This window comes from Podarcis bocagei (genome assembly GCF_964188305.1).
Source record: "Podarcis bocagei genome assembly, chromosome: 3".
NCBI lineage: Eukaryota > Metazoa > Chordata > Lepidosauria > Squamata > Lacertidae > Podarcis > Podarcis bocagei.
The window spans coordinates 58,757,825-58,777,616 of record NC_138127.1 but is presented as its reverse complement, the minus strand read 5'-3'; the positions used below and the strand labels follow the sequence as shown (position 1 = coordinate 58,777,616).

At 40.8% G+C, this 19,792-nt stretch overlaps 1 protein-coding gene and 1 pseudogene across 7 annotated transcripts in view; both read left to right on the top strand.

The window, feature by feature from the left end:
• Positions 1-19,792, top strand: part of LOC308583882 (uncharacterized protein) — a 57,730-nt gene that overhangs the window by 32,703 nt on the left and 5,235 nt on the right. For 4 of the 6 annotated variants that reach the window (XM_081188264.1, XM_081188268.1, XM_081188263.1 and 1 more), the window contains 5 exons: positions 1,308-1,446; positions 3,204-3,298; positions 13,922-13,987; positions 18,180-18,245; positions 19,024-19,068. In XM_081188264.1, the coding sequence (XP_081044390.1) occupies positions 1,308-1,446; positions 3,204-3,298; positions 13,922-13,987; positions 18,180-18,245; positions 19,024-19,068 (411 nt within the window). The remainder of the gene's footprint in view (positions 1-1,307; positions 1,447-3,203; positions 3,299-13,921; positions 13,988-18,179; positions 18,246-19,023; positions 19,069-19,792) is intronic. The other 2 variants (XM_081188266.1, XM_081188267.1) reach the window with 2 other exon arrangements.
• Positions 1,440-2,477, top strand: LOC308583901 (activated RNA polymerase II transcriptional coactivator p15 pseudogene; annotated as a pseudogene). The gene has a single exon. The product of its transcript is annotated as an activated RNA polymerase II transcriptional coactivator p15 pseudogene (transcript).

The following is a 19,792-nucleotide window of genomic DNA, read 5'->3' as shown; positions in this document are numbered from 1 at the left end:
TTGATTGTGGGTATGTGGCAACTTTAACAGATTCCTTGCCTAGTCTAGGAAAGTAGTCCTGTTAGTCTGTAGCAAGAGACCTTTCATTCATTGTTGAAGGCCGCGTGGTCTTCAATTTGAATTAGCCTGATCCTCTATTCCCTTTTCCTCTTCTATGAAGAAACCCTTTCTGGGACCCCACATTTAAATTCTTCCCTGGTCCTCTTGCTGGTCCTAGTAGGACCAACTTGGCCAGTTAGCCCTGGTGATCATTTGATGTCTACTGACTGGGTTTTTTTTTTTCTTTTCCCAAAATGACCCCTGAATTTTTGAATTTTATTGATATTGATGCTGCATTTTATGTTGTATTTTATGCTGTTTTTAAGTCGAATTTTAATCAGTGTTTTATATTTGCTGTCAGCCGCCCTGAGCCCGGTTTTTAAACAGGGAAGGGCGGGGTATAAATAAAAATTTATTAATTTTTTAAAAATTGTTTAACTCATTTGCTTCCAACTCACTCACTGCAGAGAATGAAGTAAAAGTAGCTGAAGAGATGTCAAATATATTTACCTTCTGTAGAAAGAAAAAGAAATTTACACTCATGAGAGCAGATGAAGAAAATAAATCCAATTCATTCACTTGTTTTATTCTAGGTATTGTCTGTTTTAAAGGGGAAAACGAGTAAAGCTAGTCTGACATTATATTCATTTTTAAATTTGTAAATAAAAGTTTCTTTGAACAGATGCAGTTAAGAAAGGATTACATGTTGTAACTTTTTTGACTGGAGTTTGTCTTGATATATTAAAACAAACTCCATACAGCTTTTAGTTTGTCTTGGTATATTAAAACAAACTATAAGCTGTATGCCTAAAACCAATATTTTAAATCAAGTTGTATTTGCTTTCAATTAGAAGCTACTTCTGTATTTAGCACACAACATAAAATGCAAATCCTGTTAAATTGACAGGGATCAGATATATCCTGCTAATGTGATGCCCTTAATCTGCAGGCAAGTAAGCGGCCACAGTGGGACTAGGACACTCTTGTGCCCCTGCTTTTTAGCTAATGCATATACCATAAACTGCAAAGAATACTAGAAGGAAACACATATTTCAGCAATATGCTTCTGGTTTCGTTACAAGCATTGCAAAATCCAGTCTAGCCAGCAGTTTCTGTCCACCATAAATAGCATATCCAAAAGTATCACAGTTCCCATGATTCAGTATCTGATTAATTCGAGATGTGATACTTGATAAAATAAACCGTGCTAGATTTGGTTTTGGTGCTTGTCCATATGCCTCTCTTATTCTTTCTCATTCTCTCCTAAGATTATAGGATTGCAGAATGAATTAACTAAACTTGGAATCTTAAAGAACCAACAAGACAATGAAAACTTTTGGAAACTCATCCAGGCAGGCATTCATGGTTCAGAGTTCAAAGAAAAGCTTCCAGATATAAAGGCAAAAAGCTGAGTATCTTTATAATGTTTTCATTTTAGAACAGCTAAAAATGTCTCATCCCCATAGATAACAGTGTAGATTTAATGAACTTTGTGGGAAGCAGATTCATTCAGATCAGAGTAGTACCCTCAAGTACACACTTGTATTGAACAACTGCTTTCCCTGATGATGACGTTTTCCTTTGGCAGTCGTCCCCCCATCAATTTTGTTATTCTAGCTAAGGTTTTTTTGGGGTGGTGTTGTTTTTGAGATTGTACAACCAAAAACAGCAGAGTCTAGAACCCCACCTGAGAGGGAGCTCCAGGAGGAAAATTGCAGGCAGGAGAAAAGTGGCCTTCTCCTATCTGCCTGCTCTACCCTAGAAACTGCCCCCTCTAGATTCAGCTTTGCAGTGAAGCCCACTCACATCATAAAGAACTCATAATGGATAAAAAAGGCAAGCCGAGAGGAAGGCAGTGAGAGCAACGGGCTCTGAGTGGAACAATGCCAAAATCAAAAGAACTTGTGTCTTCAAGCTCACCTGCCAGTGATTTGGATGGTGAAGTTGACAAAAAGGTGAAAGGGAAAAAAACAAGCAGTGCTTGAAAAGCCTGTGAAGAAACAGAAGACTGGTGAAAGCTCCAAAGGTGCTGCCTCTTCCAAGCAAAGTAGCAACAGAGATGAGAATATGTTTCAGATTGGTAAAATGAGATATATCAGTGTTTGTGATTTTAAAGGTAAAGTCCTAATTGATGTTAGAGAATACTGGATGTATCAAGAAGGTGAAATGCAACCTGGCAGAAAAGGTATCTCTCTAAATCCAGAACAGTGGAGCCAGTTGAAGGAACAGATTACTGATATTGATGAAGCAGTAAGAAAACTGTAAAGATGAGCCATGCAGAAACTCTAGGTTTAAGTAGTCTTTTTACATTAGCATTCATTTTCTAAACTATTTGTTTTCCAAGCTATTGTATATTTGGATTGCAAAACAGTTGGCAAGATGAGTGCTTTTTTAATGTACATTAAAAGTGTATTCTGGGTGAAGTTGAAAAAAATAAAGAGCTCATAACTCACCTACTCTCAGAAGCCAGAAACATCATAGCCAGACACTGGAGAGACCTGTCAGGTATCAAATGGACCGATGGTATCAAATAGTATGAGAAACAGCCTTACTAGAAAAACTAACCGATAAACTGAAACTGACACGGGGACAAATAGAGGAAGACGCCTTCACCCCTGTATAGCTCCCCTTTATCACATACACAGCCCAACAAGACAGCAACAAGAACTCGCCAACAGCATACAAATCAATATGGCTAACCTGATCCAAAAACACCTACCCACCCCACTCACATATGAAAATAAAATTCACCACAGACAATCATAAACAAACAACCACACCCTAGGCCACCACCAACCTCTCTCACCACCAAAGGAATTCAGGCCACCTGACTCCACCCCCACTCACCATGACCCCCTCCATCTCTCTCCCCTTTTCTTCCTAATGTAATACTGTTGTCTCAACAAATGAAACTGATCTGTAGAAAATGTAACTTGAGAAAAGAGACATTGCACATACTTTTGTAAACCAAGAAATCTTTAATAAAAATATGTTTAAAACAAAATAAAAACAAAACTTTGCAGTGAAGAAGCAAGAGCAATAGGCATCTGGAAATACAAATTTGCTAGTAATATGTAATACATAATTGAGTTATTAATCACAAAGAATCAACAACAAATGACAAAAAACAATTTACTTAAATACTTTGTGTTTTTAATTGACAGTGTTAGCTACAAAGTCTTTGCCTCTGTCAACTTCAGCAAGAACCAGTCCCGTCCAGCCTGTTGATGGCTTTAAAAACAGTAGCAGCCTGAAAAAAGTAAGCAAATACGTGTTTCTGTTTATAACCTTGGATTTCTAAGCACACTACTTTATGAGGCTTCTAATTATAGTCAGCAGTCTTAACTCAGCTTCATGGGTGGGTGGGAGATTTCTCTGATAAGATGCTTCATGTGATGCTTAAATAGTCCTTAACTTTTCTACATATCTGAATGAAGCTACATTTTATAGTCCTGTAAAATCTCTGGCTTCCTGAACTGTGTTGATATCAGGTTGTGTCCTGTTGCTTTCAATAAGTCTACTTAAGAAGGATTCAACCTATAATTCACAAGTGACTCCCCCCAGGCTAGAAGATTTCCCTAAAATGACCATAAGAGTTATTTACTCCTTTGATGCAATATTCTACATTTGTATAAGTAGATAACTCAATAATAATAATAATTTATTATTTATACCCCTCCCATCTGGCTGAGTTTCCCCAGCCACTCTGGGCGGCTCCCAATCAAGTGTTAAAAACAGTACACCATTAAATACTAAAAACTTCCCTAAACAGGGAACAACAATTGCTTTCATGGGGTAGGGAGCACAATTGTACACAAAACACCTTTTGTGCAGGATGCTCTGCTCAGTATTTAACTTCTTAAACTAGTAGTGGTGGGACAACCAGCTTGGAAGCATCTTCCCATCCCTAGATGCCTGTGTGTTTTAGGGAACACCTGTCTACACAACTTCTGGTGCCCTCTCTTGTTCATTACCTGGTATCAACAAGAGGTTCCGTGGCTACCTAAGTCCTGCTTGAACCTTGATTCAGATTAAACCCCTGCTTTCCCTTTTTCCTCTTTGAGACTGGAAGTGTTCTGCAATGGGTACCGTGGCACAGAGTTTCCTGTCTGAGTGAGGAAACAGGAAGTATTTGCTGTGGTCAGGATGCAAAGGGGCAGGTGGTGTGCTAATGCCATTTGCTTCCACCATGGCGCTCAGGAGGGTCCCTTAGTTTCCTTTTCTGATCACAGAGCTTTGCACTGCACAAGAATCTGCTCCTTCAAGAATCTCTGGTTTTTAGGAGTGGTTTGTCAGGTGCTAGGTAGAGCTATAGTCAAAAGTGGAGTGCAGTGACTGGGAGCTCTGAAACTATATTTCATCTTTGGAATCTCTCGGCACAACCATTTGGATTCTGGCTGATCTCTTCAACATAAATGGGAGATTTTGAAGAGTGGTGATAAAATATAGGTGTCTTTTAATATGTTCAACATCTGAAAATCTTTCTGGCTCATTTAAACTGAGTTCAGCTAATACTATATACACATGTTTCTATATTATATATTATTGTATTATGTTTGTCACTTGTAGATAACAAGACCCAGCAACTTGTCTCACATTGCGAAATGTTTCAAAACTGAGAAACACCAGATGGGTCACTGTTTTGGTACATGTGAAGATGTCTTGTGTGAAACATGTTGTGCAGAATCTGTGGCCCAAGTCACATCCTGGAGTTTCTGAGCTCATGGGTCAGCAGACAGAGATACCACAGTCCAGAACTGAGCTTTCTTTAAATAACATGTACTTAGGAGTTCTTAGGAGAGAGGGTGAGCAGTGAAGAAAATGTTGGAGAATGATCCAAACTTGCCTTAGATTCTTAACCATCTCCCCTTGCCTTTCTCCATTTAACTGTGTTATGTTCACCAGCTGTGCCCTGAAAAAAGGATGCAGGGATGGCTGAGCTCTTCACATTTCTGTGTAATGATCACATGGGTGTTTAGAGCAGTGTTTCCCAACCACTGTTCCGCGGCACACTAGTGTGCCGCGAGATGTTGCCTGGTGTGCCGCGAGATGTTGCCTGGAGGGAGGCGGGCGAGTCGGGCGGCGAGAGGCGGGGCGGCGGCGGCGAGGAAAGGCCGCCCAGCGCGGGGCTCTCGCCGTCTGCCTGCCTGGCTGCCTGCGAGCTCGGCGGGCAGCGCCTCCGTCCGCAGCGCCCGCCTCGCGGCTCTCATTCCCTGCCCCTGCCAAAGCTCACCCAGCCAAGCCGCGCTCTCCTTCCTGCCTCGCTTTGCTGCCTCCTCCCCCCCCACCCCCAAAGCTTGGAGGTTCCCCGGCAAGGGGGAGGGGGAAAAATTGAAACTTACACTTTCGTGCGTCCCTCCCGGCGTGACGCTGCGCGCTGACGTCACGGGGCTGTAATGGTGGTGTGCCTCGAGATTTTTTCCATCAAACAAGTGTGCCTTTGCCCAAAAAAGGTTGGGAAACACTGGTTTAGAGAACATGAGACTCTCAATGCCCCCTGAAAGGTGACCAAGGAGCCATGACCTGGTGTAAGATTGAAGCATATTAAAGAAAGCCAAACAGAATAAAGGTGGTAGAACATTAGCATATACAGTGGTACCTTGGGTTAAGAACTTAATTCGTTCTGGAGGTCTGTTCTTAACCTGAAACTGTTCTTAACCTGAAGCACCACTTTAGCTAATGGGGCATCCCGCTGCTGCCGCACCGCCGCTGCACGATTTCTGTTCTCATCCTGAAGCAAAGATCTTAACCTGAGGTAATATTTCTGGGTTAGTGAAGTCTGTAACCTGAAGCGTATGTAACCTGAAGCATATGTAACCCGAGGTACCACTGTAATGATCATGTCCTGAAAAAAGTCATAATCATAAGATACTTTCTGAGAACAGCAAAATTTTCAAGGTCACCACAAACTGGGATGCTTGATACCATTTCTGACACCAAAGTTGTATATAGAACATGGCCTTAGAGGAACTTGGAGACAGTCATGTAGCCCATCAAAGGGCCACAATAAACACGTTGCAATTACAGGGAGCAGATCTTGTATCTCACTCCAGCTGCTGGAGTTGGCAGCATTACCTCTTTATCCACCCCAACCCTGAATGCAGCTTCGGGGTTATATGATCCGTTATTTACCCTCCTCCTCCTGTTAAATTTTGGAATTTGGAGGGGCATTAGGGTAGATTTGGAAAAGCAGCTCTTACCTCCTTCTCCCCCTGAGGCTTCAGGAATGGATATATAGTTGGGGAGTGAAAAAGGAGTGAATTGGCGAAGCACTCTCCATTTCCCACCCTTGACAGGCACTAAGCTGGTAACATAAGAATTCTTGTAGTGAATTGGTTCACATGGCCCAGCGTTTTTGCTTCTGAAAAGTGGGCCATTGGATACCTTTGAAAGCCCACAATCAGAGCAGGAAGGTGATACTGGAGACAGATAGATGATTGCCCCCAGCCCCAGGTGCCGGGAGGCGTAGACACTCTGAATATGGAGGTTTCTTTTTAACCATCATTCCCTCTATTTCTGCTGTTCAGGTTGTGGGTGTTATTGCTGATGTAGCAAAAGAGCACCACTCAACAAGGAGATACTGGCTGGCTTGGGGAAGTCTCGAAAGCTTGCTGAAGTACAAAAATATTGAGAGGGGAAACTAAGGGAGGGGGGGACTCCACAAACAGCCCAGTGGCCACAGAATGCTCACTGTTGTGGGGAGGCTGGGAGGGGGAATGGAGTATTTTGGAGGAAGGCATGGCTGTCTGTCTGGAACAGAAGCACTTCATACTTCAACATTTTCTTGCAGGTCCAAAATGTTACGACTAACAGCTGTTGACAAGACTTAATCCTTCATAAATTTGTCTTGCCCTTTAAAGATCTGCCTAAGCTAAATCATCACATCTTCATGTACTGATATCCATACATTCCATGCCAGTAGTGCTCCTCATTCCTGAGAAACTCCCAACAAACCCCGCAACATTATTTAGAAGGCGAAGAAAACGTTTTACTTTGGGTCTGAAGCTGAAATCTGTTTGGGACTTGCCTTAGAAATTCTTTCCTGCAGGTACTTCTGGGTGACTTCTGTAATTGTTTCCCAATGGAGGGAGGATTAGTGGAGATGTCACCAAACCGTTAGGAGGGCCTTGTTAGCCTTTCATCCTACCCCAGTCAAAGGTAGGCCACATGGGCCCCTGTTTGCCTGGCCTAAGACAAATATATCTTGGCTGAATCCTTATTACTGTGTGTCTGAGGGAAGCAGGGGATAGTGTTCGCAGATACGTGAGAAGAAAATAAAATGGAGAAATGGAGACGCACCCTTTATATTGTTGGAATGCCTAAGGGCCTCTTGGAACTGAATTCAAATCTTATTGGAGATTACAGTGTGATAGAAAGAGAGCTAAAAGCAAGAAATAAATAAAGCAAGCTATGTGCATCTAGCTTTCAGAAAGGCTTGCAGTTCATTGGTAGAGCTTCAGCTTTGCACTCAGAAGTTTCCAGATTCAATCCCAGACATTTCCAGGTGGGGCTAACAGAGAACCCCCCTCTGAAATCCTGGGGAGCTGCTATAAATACCGCTGACCCTAGAGAGACAAATGGTCTTACTCGGTGTAAGGCAGCTTCCTATGTAGCCAAGGTGAGTAAACCAAATGAGGCCAAGTGATTTTATGAACTGTTCCACCTTTATATTTTCAACAACTGGAATCATCATAATAATAAATCTTTTAATTCACTTTGTTTCTGAAATCGTGGCTTTCTGATTATGTGCTGAATTCAGCATCTTGACATTGCTCTTCTTTTAAAAGCATTTATTCTTTACCAATAACTGTAGAGGAAGAAAATAAACAGAGTGAGCATTGCAAATAAAGTGAGGTTTATTTTCATTTAGGAACCAGCCATTCTTTCCCATGTGTGCCATATAATACTCAACTTCTAAAGTTGCTCTTTTACTTCTCTTCTTCATTCTACATGTTTTTGAGTTGTTGAGAAATACTTCTTGGCAGGAGTGAGGCGGAATATTCTTACCCAGGAGCCACATTTGCAAATGGAAAAGCAAGAGTTTGCACTAATAAATAACTTGTCTGAATAGGTCATTGCAAATCTTCCAGGATTCTTACTAATTTTGGTAATTGAATCCCTCCCTCCACCTGCTACGGCCTTATAGCATACCAGAGATTCTTACTAAGGGGGTTATAAGCTCAGTGGCAACGCTAGCAGCTGATTTTGGCAAGTCTTAGCCATTGACTACAGGCTGGCTGCTGCTGGAAATGTAATGTTTTATTAAGTGCAGCCTGATTTGACCCAGCAAAGCCTTTCTTATTCTGGGCAAAAGCTGGACATAGAGAGCTCCTACACCTGCAGAATCTTCTCCATCTACTGCAGTATTTGGTACTGCTTTGCAACAAGCAGTGAAAATGTTCACTTACTGGAACCAATGACTTGTAACCAGGTCTCAATAATTATTACACCAATGGATGTCTCTCTCACCCAGACTGATTCTCCTCAGATCCGTGTTGACCCCAGCCATTTATGCACATTATAGACAAAGGAGGCTGAGGAAATCTTCTCTCCCCAAGTCGTTTTAGGGTGATTTACTGTATGTGTGTATGCCTGTTTTGTCATTTTCCATCTTAATCCAAGTACTGTTAGCCCCTCTTCCTCCTCTCATTCAGAAATATTATTCTTGAGAAATGTGGCTAATATAGCACAAGAAATCTGGCGCAAGTCTGAGCTTAGTTTGTATTTTGGAGTCTGTTTTCTATTCTTTTCTATGTGATTCACCATCCCAGCCTGTGGGACTGGCTTTTAAAAGGTATAGCACTCATTCAAATGTCAACACACTCTTGCCCAGTTTTTTGAATTTGGTTTCTGCTACTTGTATGATCAATTTGTAGGTTGTGGTTAGAGTGATGGACCTGGGTTCAATTCCCACCTAGCTATGAACTTCACTGGGTAACTTTGGATCAATCACTGTCTCTCGGTCTAACAGGATTGTTGTGAAGATAAAATGGGGAGGAGGGGGACCATGCTCACTGCTTTCAGCTCACTGGAGGAAAGGCAGGATGTGAATGTAGTAGTAATAATAATAATAATAATACTCTGTTCAAGAAGACAGAAAATAATAGGTGTCTATATCATTATATTCAGAGCATCTGTTGTCTTCCATATTGCACTGTCATTTGCTGAAGTGCAAAGTAATTGTTAATTAGATGGTTAAGTAGATCCCAGCTAACCTGTAAAATGAAATACATTTCAAGTCCTAGACCATGTCAGTTGCTCACATATCTAGGTAGCTAACTAGATACACAAACACACAAACACTGTGGAAGAGTAGTTATACTGAGAAGTTTGAATCAAGTGCCAAAAAGCCATCTAAACAACTTTAATAATATATATATATATTTTAACTGGTGAAGCGTAGATGGGAACTGGGAGCATCCTTGGTTTTGTCTGCCTTGTGACCTAGGGCCTGAACATTGAGTTGTGAAGGCATCACTAATGATGTGCTAGTTCTCAAGGATGTATCAGAGTGCTGCAGCTAACACCCGATAATATCGCTCACTCCAGTGCTGGCACACTTTGACTGCTTAGTGCAAGAATCCTAACTAAAACAAAACAAAACAAGTGGTCGTCTTCTCATAAGTATCATATCCACACACCTCTAGAAACAAGAACTTTAAAGAGAGCAAGCAGTGCCTTTAGATATTTGGTTTGGTTTTGTGGAATTGCTTTTGTCTTGACCATTGGCATTCTTTTGTAATTTTGAAATGAGGTTTGGTTAGTTTTGGACTCCTCCTTTTATAAAAACCTTTCGCTGTATATGATGTATAGAGCCATATTCCTTTCTTGCTGGATTAAAGCTGTGAAGTCTTTGTACCCAGTTCTTCATTGTCCTGTTGTTCTGAACAATGATTCTACTGGAAATGGTGTAGGGGAGCAAAGACTAGACCTGATCATCTACTAGTCCACTGATTTCTTACCTCCAAATTCATACATCGTAGATTGTTGTTGTTGTTAATTGTCCACCCTTCATGGTGAAGGCTTCACCCTAAGGTCCCAGCATGGGTTACAACACTTAAAAAACCATAATTAAAAATTGTTTAAAACAACAATTGAAATCCATTCTTGCAACTCTGCTAAAATTCTTGTTGTTTTCTTCAAGGAGACTGATAAGATCTGGTATGAATTTTCCTTTTGCTCTTCTCCCGGCTCCCATTACAAATGAGTTCACCTTGCTCCCTTCTGTGTCTTCACTTCCATCTCTTCCTGTGTTATCCCCCCCCCCCCAGTTAACTTCTGTCTTCTTATAACTTCTTTTTCATCAAGACATCATCCTTAGAGCTTTCCTGTCCTCTAAATTGCTGCCCCATGGTTTGCTAGCATTGGATCGGCTTTGTATCCTCTCCATGAATGCTTGCCAATATGCCTTTAATTCAGCGTAGCCTATTGAAACTTAAGAAATTTTCCTTGAGTTACTGTATAAATCCTCTCTGCATTTTTCTTGTGCTGTTGATCATTCTGTCATTCCATGACTTCTTTCTTTCTTGGGCTCCTGAGATTACGGCCACATTCTTGCATACTGCTAAACCATGAACTAGTGCTATGTGGACACGCTTTAATGAGCCTGAGCAAAATGTCTGGCTCACACGCTCTCCCTTCCTTTCCACTCAGTCGGGCTTCTGCTGAGTTTAATTCCACTTTTAATGAATATAATCTTAGTGTTATGCTCAGACCAGGGATGTTGGTTTAAAATGGTCTCTGGCCAGTTTCATAATAAGCCAGCTTCAAACCACGGGTTATTCAGCTGTATTACTAAAGTGGCTTTTTAAGCCAGGATCCCTGGTTCAAATGTAACACCAAGCTGGGATTCTTTAAAAGAACTAATCAGAAGTCCTCCCCTGCAGGTGGAGGAGAGTATATGAGCCCAACTTTTCACTTGGGTTCATTGGTGTTCATTCACATTGTGCTGAGCTATGCTTTTTGTATAACTGGGTCAGTATCAACTTTCAGTTCTCTAGCTTTTTCTCTAACATTTTCTTCAGCTCTTGCTTCACTTCTCCCTCTCCTTGAAGGAGTCCAAGTATTTCGGCATCTATTCTTCCTGTTGCCCTCTGTTCTGGGAGGTCTATTCTAAATCTGTTTTTTCATCTCATTCTGTGTAAGATAAGGTTAGCATTAGCTAAAGCTAGGCCTCTGTCTCCAGTTTTCTCAACGTTTTCTCTTGAATGGCTTACCATAATCTCAGTCTGAATTTAGACAAGAATACATCCCTCCTTATACTTTTCCATCACTACTCCAAATATCACCATTCCCCGGTCTTCCAAATAAACACAACTCTGTGAACCCATTGATGCATCCTTCTTTCTTTTCCTGTCTGTCCTTGTTCAGTATTGCCATTTCTTCAAAACTTATAAAACTTTCTTCTTTTTCTTTTGCATCTTTTGCAAAAACAAAACATTTTTTTTTAAAAAACAACAACCCTTCATTCTTCGGCCATCTCTTACCTGAACAGTAACCATCTTCATTTTCACATTTATCAGATATTGGTGGGTTGGTGTTTTGTTTTGTTTTAATTAATTCAATTTAAACTACATGCATCACAACATGATGAGCTTGGGTTGTTGTGTATAGGTTTTGTGTAACTTCTGGGTTTCTTTTAACTCTTATTTGTAGAATGTGGGGTGGGGAGGTAGAAGAAAGGGATGGAATATGGGATGCTTCTCAAAGAGAAGTTTATTGTTTGTAGAACAACAGTAAAATAGATGGCCAACTTGTGGCACACACCCAGGAAGACTAATATCCCATCCTCTCTTTGTTCAGCTGTCTTGTGCTTAAACTAAACAATCTGCTGTAACAAAGATGTTTGCCATGGTTCCCGCATGCATACAGAATCAGGATACAGCAGTCTTGTGACTTAGGAGTTGTAACAGGAAACCTAGACTTGTGGACTTAATTTGTGAAACATTTTCCAATAAAGTTGTTTTTTGCGACTCAGGAGAAATTTGTTTAAAAATCCAACTAGTTCCCCTGAGTTACAATTGTGGCATCACGGTTTGGGATGGTATAAGCAAGTCAGGAACAAACTAGCTGCACATTCAGACTTTTTGCAAAATTTGATGCTGCCCTGATTTGTTTATAGCAGTAGTAATAATATTTGTTTGCATGGCATTCTTTAACTGAAAAGAAAACCAATCTGTGATAGTCACACATGCAATAAAATCTCTGTTTTGAAACCTTAATTTTTCTCGCAGTTTTGCTCAGTTTATTCTTTCTGTCTCACTTACGATCGCTGCCCTGATTTCACGGAAGTGCAAAGAGACCTATCCAATTGGCCTTGCCCCTTTGGTTCACAATATTCACATGTATGCTGCAGCCATGTGGGAGCCACCATGGGAAAGTGGCCCCCATGTGAATCGTGGGTTGTGTGAAGAGGGCTAACACATCTCACCACATATCTCATCCTTCCTCATGTTCTGTAGGAAACGCAGAAAGAAAATGCACGACTCCCTTTCACTTCCTTTGTTGCTGTTTCCATCTAACGTTTCCCTAAGGCTCTGGGAAGTTTGGGTGCTTTGTTCCCAATGCTTAACACCTGGGCCTTTCACTTTGGTGCATTTTTACACTAAATATCCAGAATATTAATAAAGTGATGAAAAAGTGTCGTTTCGACATGGCAAAGGACCAGGTAACATTTCCCTCCATCAACTAGAAGAGTGTTTAAAGCAACAAACTGGAAGTGGGGGAACTGGCACGTAGCAGAAGTGTTGGTAATAGCACTGGGGTAGGATAGGTGCTACAGCCATTTTATCGCTCGAGCCGATCGCCACTCTGATCCAATTACTGCTCACGTGGGCCGATTTCTCCTAGTTGTTTGGGCTAGCAGCAGTCAACACTGGAATTCCCACTGCCTCCATAGAGATTGTGAATTGTTGGGTTCTATTAGTCACATGTCCTGAAATGACCAGTGAATCCCCCCCCCCCGATATCTATCAGTTTAGTTTGACTGTTTTCATTTGCACCAGGGCTAATTCAAATTTCTATTAAAATGCATTACTTTTCCAGGCAGAGTTTGTTTTTGCACTATGAACAAGAAGAGCTAATTTATCTGATTTATGTTTTTTAACCCCACTGTTCTTTCTGGTCATTTCATATTTTTTATTGCCTTCTATAGTTTGCTACAGAAAGGTGAATCCTAGTCACAGTTATAAATATAGGAATCCATTTGAAAATGTATCTTGAACACAGAGTCTCTGTAAATCCTGTGTATAAATCTCTCCCCCAACATCCTTAGATGGGAAAATAGAGTAAAATCACTGGTTTATAATTCTGGTTTATCATTCACTGGAAAAGTAAGATCTAGTAAATATTATTATTGTTCACTTTATTTTAGTATGCTGCTTCATACTATGTTGATGTTAGAAAATCTCAAAGTGGTTGACATCACAGCAAAAAAACAACATTATATAAAAATACAAATTCCAAATTCAGTACAGCAGCAGCAGCTGCTAATCATCATCCACATTTTTAATAATATAATTAAGTAGTAAATATCTAAACAATGTACATAAGTCTATATATTTTTATGCTATAGAAACAGGTGTTCCTTGACTAGTCTAACGTGCTACGGGGTTTAGGATTATATTAATGAAAAATAAGATTTATCCCTATTTATTGATGAATAGATTCTTCATTCTTCCCCGTCTGCCTTTTCAGCTAAATAAGTTAAACAAGAACCATAAATCAGTGTTGTTCTCTATTTTGGTTATTTGTAGTTTTCAGCTTTGAGGCAGGCAAGTAAAATTTTAAAATACTATGCATTTAATAAATTCATCATAAAATTGTGAATTGTGTGTGTGCTGAGCAACAGAAATCCAGCATTTGATTCCCCTCTTATTTTCAGAGTACAGATTCTTTGCTGCCGTCTGTTGACACCTGCCAGTCTCCAGCTTTTCATGAGAGGAAACAGGTAAAGACCCAGCAAGAAACTGAGCAGATGTTTTCAATGATAGGTGAGAAAACCTCAGGCCTTCCTGTCCTTTAAAAAGATAAGATTAGAACAGGTGAGTTACACTTCTGGTACTCCTACAATTATTCTCCTGGCATTGCAAAACAGTTCAGTAGCTTGTGTGGGAACTGTGTTCAAAATGCTCCATTACTCTGGCAACAAATGCACAGTTTTGTGAGTAGCAATTCCCTCTGACCACCAGACATTAAAAAAAAAATATCTGTCAAAAACTGTAATTCACTGAAGACTACTGCTTTTGTCAGAATTCCATCTAGAGCCTGTTTCTTACGTTCTTCTTTATTTAGGGCTTCCCGTTTCTAAGAAATTCCACAATTTTATCAGATCAACATTGCCCTCATTTCCCATCAGTTGACATGGCAACTGATGGCATATGCAACTTGCTCCCATAGCAGCACAAGGGAAGGGGGCATCTGAGAGAAGGTTACATACCTTGCTCCCACACTGCCATTTGCATGCTGCTATTGGAGTATGAATGCATCCATGTGAAATGAAACAGGATGAACCAACAACAACAAATGATTTTGGGTGCAATCCTATTGTCTCTAGGAGGGCACCCCAAGGGCCATAGGATTTCGCAGAACTCCGTTTCTGCCAGCAGAGGGAGCTCCAGAGGGGGACACCTTGTTGCAGCTACTAAAACCTTAGCAGCTGTCCCTCCTCCACCGCTGGTAGGAGGATGAAATAAAGCTATTGGGAAGGTGGGGCCTTGGAGTCCACTGGATTCAAAGCCCTCCTCCCAACACATCCTAGGACAGGTTGAAAAGTGCACATTCTGCATCCTCTACCCTGCTCTGTAATTATGGTAAATCTTAAATATGATTCAGCTTGTGCTAGTTTGAATTTTCCCTTGTTCTCATCAGGCTTTGTTTGCAAATATTGTTTAGTAGCCAGTCGGCCCACACACTTCTTTCTTAGTCCTTTTTTGGTAAATTGATGACCTTAGAGGGTGTGGAACTCCATCTTTCCCAGTGTTGTTGTCTGATCGCCTAGAGTCAATTCCTACTCACCCAAGGTGAGCAGGAAAAGGACTTTGTATACAAGCCTGAATTAGCTATGCAAATATTTCTTTTATGATCCATAGATTTTAATAGCTCTTGCTAATCCATTGTAATGATTATTGATACCTGTTTTGAACTAACCGCCAGAAGTGGCTCGTTGAATAACATTCCACGCCAAAATAATTTCTTAATAAAGAAGACATAATTATTTCATTTTATTACATAGCTGACCAAAAGAAGGGAGTTATTTTAGTAGCTTAGACTGCATGTGAGGCTCAACTTTTTGCACCATTTGGCAGAGAGGTATGAGATTTTGTTTCTCACAAGTCAACATTACCATTTAGCTGCTCAAACAGAGAATAAGATCATTACTTATTCCTAGTGGATGGGTAAATACGGGTAAGTCTGGCAATCGAGGAGAACTGCCAGAGCAATGACTCATGATAATATTTTCCTCTTTTTTCTGAGAATCCCATTTTCAATATCTCACAGAAAGGAGATGTGGAGCCAACATATCATCTGCCCTTTAGCCTCTCCTGCTTCCCTTCTCTTTGCTGTGTGGTCAGAGCCTTCACATTAATGCCATTCCTGGTGGAGCCTTTTTTTAGTTTTCATAATTTAGTTGTATACTTTTTTTCAAGCATTCAATGGATTGTGAAATAGAATATAAAATACAAAATTCCATTCCAAGCAAGGCTAGCTGGCACAGAAAATTTATATACACACCAGTTTTTACTTATTCCCTCTGTCTGAAGCACTGGGTGCCTAGTTTTATTTCCTGCATATATATGGAGAGAGAGAGAGAGAGAGAGAAATACATAAACACACACACACAAACCCTACTTTTTCTCTTGGTTGTTGTTTTTTTTAAAGACTGTATTCTGAAATAATATGTTCTGGTGATAACACTATTAACAAAACATTTTTAAATCACTGGCTTTTCATTCACTTCAGTGCAGTTCAGAGGAGTGCACACTCAAGATGACAGAGGGTCTATTTTTTTTAAATTTGCCACTGACTCATAGCACATAGCAGTTGTGGTAAAATCAGAACTACTTTCCCACTGGGAATTAAATGTGAGCAGTCCGATTCAGCTAGAGCTAATGCAGGGACGCGGACTTATAAAAAATATTGGGGGGGCCCGGGAAAGTTCATGAATAATAAATAAGCTCATGAATATGCAAATAAAGTGGCGCCGCCTCCTCGTGAGCGAATAGGGGAGAGCGTGCTGCGCCTATTAATCAGCTCCGAAGGAAATTGGGTGGAGCTTTTGCTCGGGAGGGAGGGCAGGAGGCATGCAGCCCGACCCTGTGCATTTTGGGCTGGGGGAGGGGCGGCGATGGCGCTCTGCTGGAGGGGCGCCGGAGATTATTGGGGGAGCAGAGCCCCCCCAAATGAATTTTTGAGGGGGCTCGGGCCCCCTCAAGCCCCATGGAGTCGGCGCCTATGAGCTAATGGTTATTGTGAATCATTGAAAGCCTTCTAAGTTAGTTCCTCTGGTTTTAGTGAGGCCTTCAGTATAATTCCACACATTAACTTGGAAGTAACTATTTTCAGTGGGTCTTACTGCATAGTAAACACGTTACAACTTCATTCAGCCTTAGTCACAACTAACTTTATTTGGATTGTAGGAGAGTTGTGTTAGGTCTTCAGAAGAATAGATTTTTGCCTGCCTCCATCCCTGCTTCCAGCAGACAGTGAAGCCAGTCTAAACAACTTGGAGTTATCATTTGATTTAGACATTTGCAAGGTGAAGTTAACGGGAAAGTAAAAGTCTTCGCTGTTGTGTGACTCCACTTCTATGTCTAATTAGAGTCTCAAAGCATTTTAAAAAGCCATATAAGGTGAATCATCTCAGTAAACAGCCCTTGACGTGGAAAACCAACACCTTTGCGGTGGGGAGGATACCTTTGCAAACAAAGAAAGGTGGCTTTCTGCAGTCAGCCCTTTTCTCTAGCAGCACAGCATGGGGTGACGGAAAAATCATTAACAGGCTCATCTTGCACTTTTCCCTTTTCCACACCTGCATATCACCATCCCCAATGCTGTAGCTTTATGGGCCATGAGGAGGCAGATTTGCCGCCATGAAACTCCGGAGCAAGCTGACAGCTGCAGAACAGCAGACACTAAAATGTAAAGGAGAGGAAGGGAAGAGATCACCTTTGAAGTCTACCAAAAGAAAAAGGGGAAACAGAAGGAATTTGACCATTTCTTTTTTTAATTATCTGTCTCAGGTACATTAAGATATGAGCCACTAGGGCAGGGTTTGTTTTGGTTGGAAATACGCATGTTACAGTAATGTGTGGATTCATAAGACCAAAATAAAAATGTGCATTTAAAAATTACTATAGACTAGTGAGGGAAATGAGCCTTTTGAGCTAAAAACAGGTTGCATCATGGGGTGAAAATAGCAGCTGGGGGTTTTTTGACAGGAAACTGGATCAGGAGCAGGGCTTTGCAGCTGTATATCCTTCAGAATAAAAGTGAAAGTATTGAACACATATTTTTTTAAAAAAAACAGGATTAAAGCAATATTTAGCTTGGTTTGTGGAAGTCTGAATATTTTCAACTCCTATCCTGGTGTATAATTAATTGACCTTCTTTCCCTCCCACCCCATCACTTTGAATGAAGTCACAGCAGTAGATAACAGTTGCAGTGCATTAACCTGAAATTACAAGTCAAACACCTCAATAAGAAAAACTGCCTTATCAATGAACTCAAGGTTGGCCAACATTAAGATGTCTTATTTCCATGGATGCCCTCTATTGGTTTACTGCAGAAAAGCATTTACCAATAATTATTGAATAGACGGCTTCAAATATTCTTGAATGCTGCCGGAAGTCAGGTGATTTACTGTTTTATTCCACAAGAGTAATTACTTTCGTGCGCTGCCTTGGCCAACAGTTTATCTTTCTTACATCTTCATAGACTTTAATGGCTTTTTAATAATAATAATTTTTAAAAACCGTTGGCAGAACCGAAGAGGCAGCTGTGTTAATTTGTCACAGAACAAAAACGGAAAAGAAAAATGGATCATATGATTGCCTTTGCAACCTCTTTTTTGTGGTGGGGGTGGGGGGGGTGTTTCCCCCTTGCTTACAGGTGGGTTTCTCCCCCAATTTTCCTCCCACAGTTGCTGCTTTCTTGGCTTTCTGAAGTGCAGAAAAGACTTGGAGAGCCATCTAGGACTCAGCAGGAGGTGAGTTCTTTCCTGTAATCTTTATCAGGCTTGCCCCATCCCACCTCTGTCTTCAGAGGATGATAGTAGTAATAGTTGTTGTTGTTTTGAGGTGGGGGGACACACGGGTTAGTGGGGGCAGTCCTATTTATTCTCTGTCTGGAGAAGCCAGAGTGTTACAGTATGGAGGAGAATTTCCGAAGAGTCAAGCTCAAGCTGAGGCCCAAAGGAGGAGAAAGGGAAGCCTTTATTATGATAATAGCGATGAGCTGGGTAAAAAGAGCTCTCACAATGGGGCTAGGCTACTGTGCCTTCAGCTGCTTCCTGCTAGGAAGATTCACAAGTCTCCTTTACATAGGATGATTAGAGAACTACAAAGTCAAGGGGAGTGGTGGGTTTCACTCTCTTATCTGGAGCACATCCAACTCCACAGTTCTGACTCTCCAAGTTTGCTGCTTTTATCAGCCCAGCCTGTGAGGTTATATTAAATGATAAATGTTTGGTACTCAATATAGTGCCATTTACTCTCCCAACCCCCCTAAAATCATGGGTCTGATACCGAGAAGCAAACAAAGCCCTTTGCACTACAATTGATTTTGGTGGGACTTTATTTAACAGCAGCAAAACTAGGACGCAGGCATTGATACTGTTTAGTTTGCCTAATTGTCCATGCACCCTTCATTGTAAAGAGGGGTGAGGGGAATTAGTTAATTTTGGGGAAGCTTGCTCCTTAACCATGCCAGGGGTGGGTCAACATTGCCTTTCTTTCAAAAGGTTCCCCTCTTGCATTTTCCTCCAGGATACTCAGCCTCCTCCTAAAGGTGTAATCAAGCTTCCTAATCAGGTATGTAGATAGAGAGCAGGTTTGGGGCTGCCTCCCATTTAGGACTATAAATCTCGGCTTACATTGATTACCTTTTCCTGTAGGTCTTTCTTTTGAAACCCTTTTATATTATTACTGTTTCATCATTTAGATGATTTCAGACCGCAATGTTTCCCAAGGAATAAGAATCGAGCATCATATGTATTGTTATATAAGCATGTGGGTCACAATAATAGATTAATATTGTTCCTGCATATCAACTCGAAGTACTGCAGTGATTTCTGCATTGATAGATTCATTGGATTTTATGCAGTGAGAGTGAGAGACAACAGTTCTTCCTCTTTAAGTCATTGAAAAGTATAGCAGATGTTTTGTTTAGGCCAATTTTTCATGTTGAAATTCGACTGGACTGACAAAGTGGGCCTTTTAATCATACAAGGACAGAGTAAGATTTCTGAAATTTTTGGTAGAGGGTAGAAAACTATTGCATTTTAAAGTAATATGCATATGACATACCTGTCTTTATTATTTTGCTATTCAGGTCAATAAAAATGTGAAGTAGTATGGTAAAATACATTGTCTGTCTTGCACACTGTCACATTTGGTGGGTGCCACTGAGTGAATGAAAGTGTTCAAGGGAGGTCTGAAGTTTTGAAAAGGACCTACTTCACCCAAACCCTGTTCTGTTAGTACGCCACTGACATCTTACAGTGCCATCTTAACCACATCTACACAGTCCCATTGA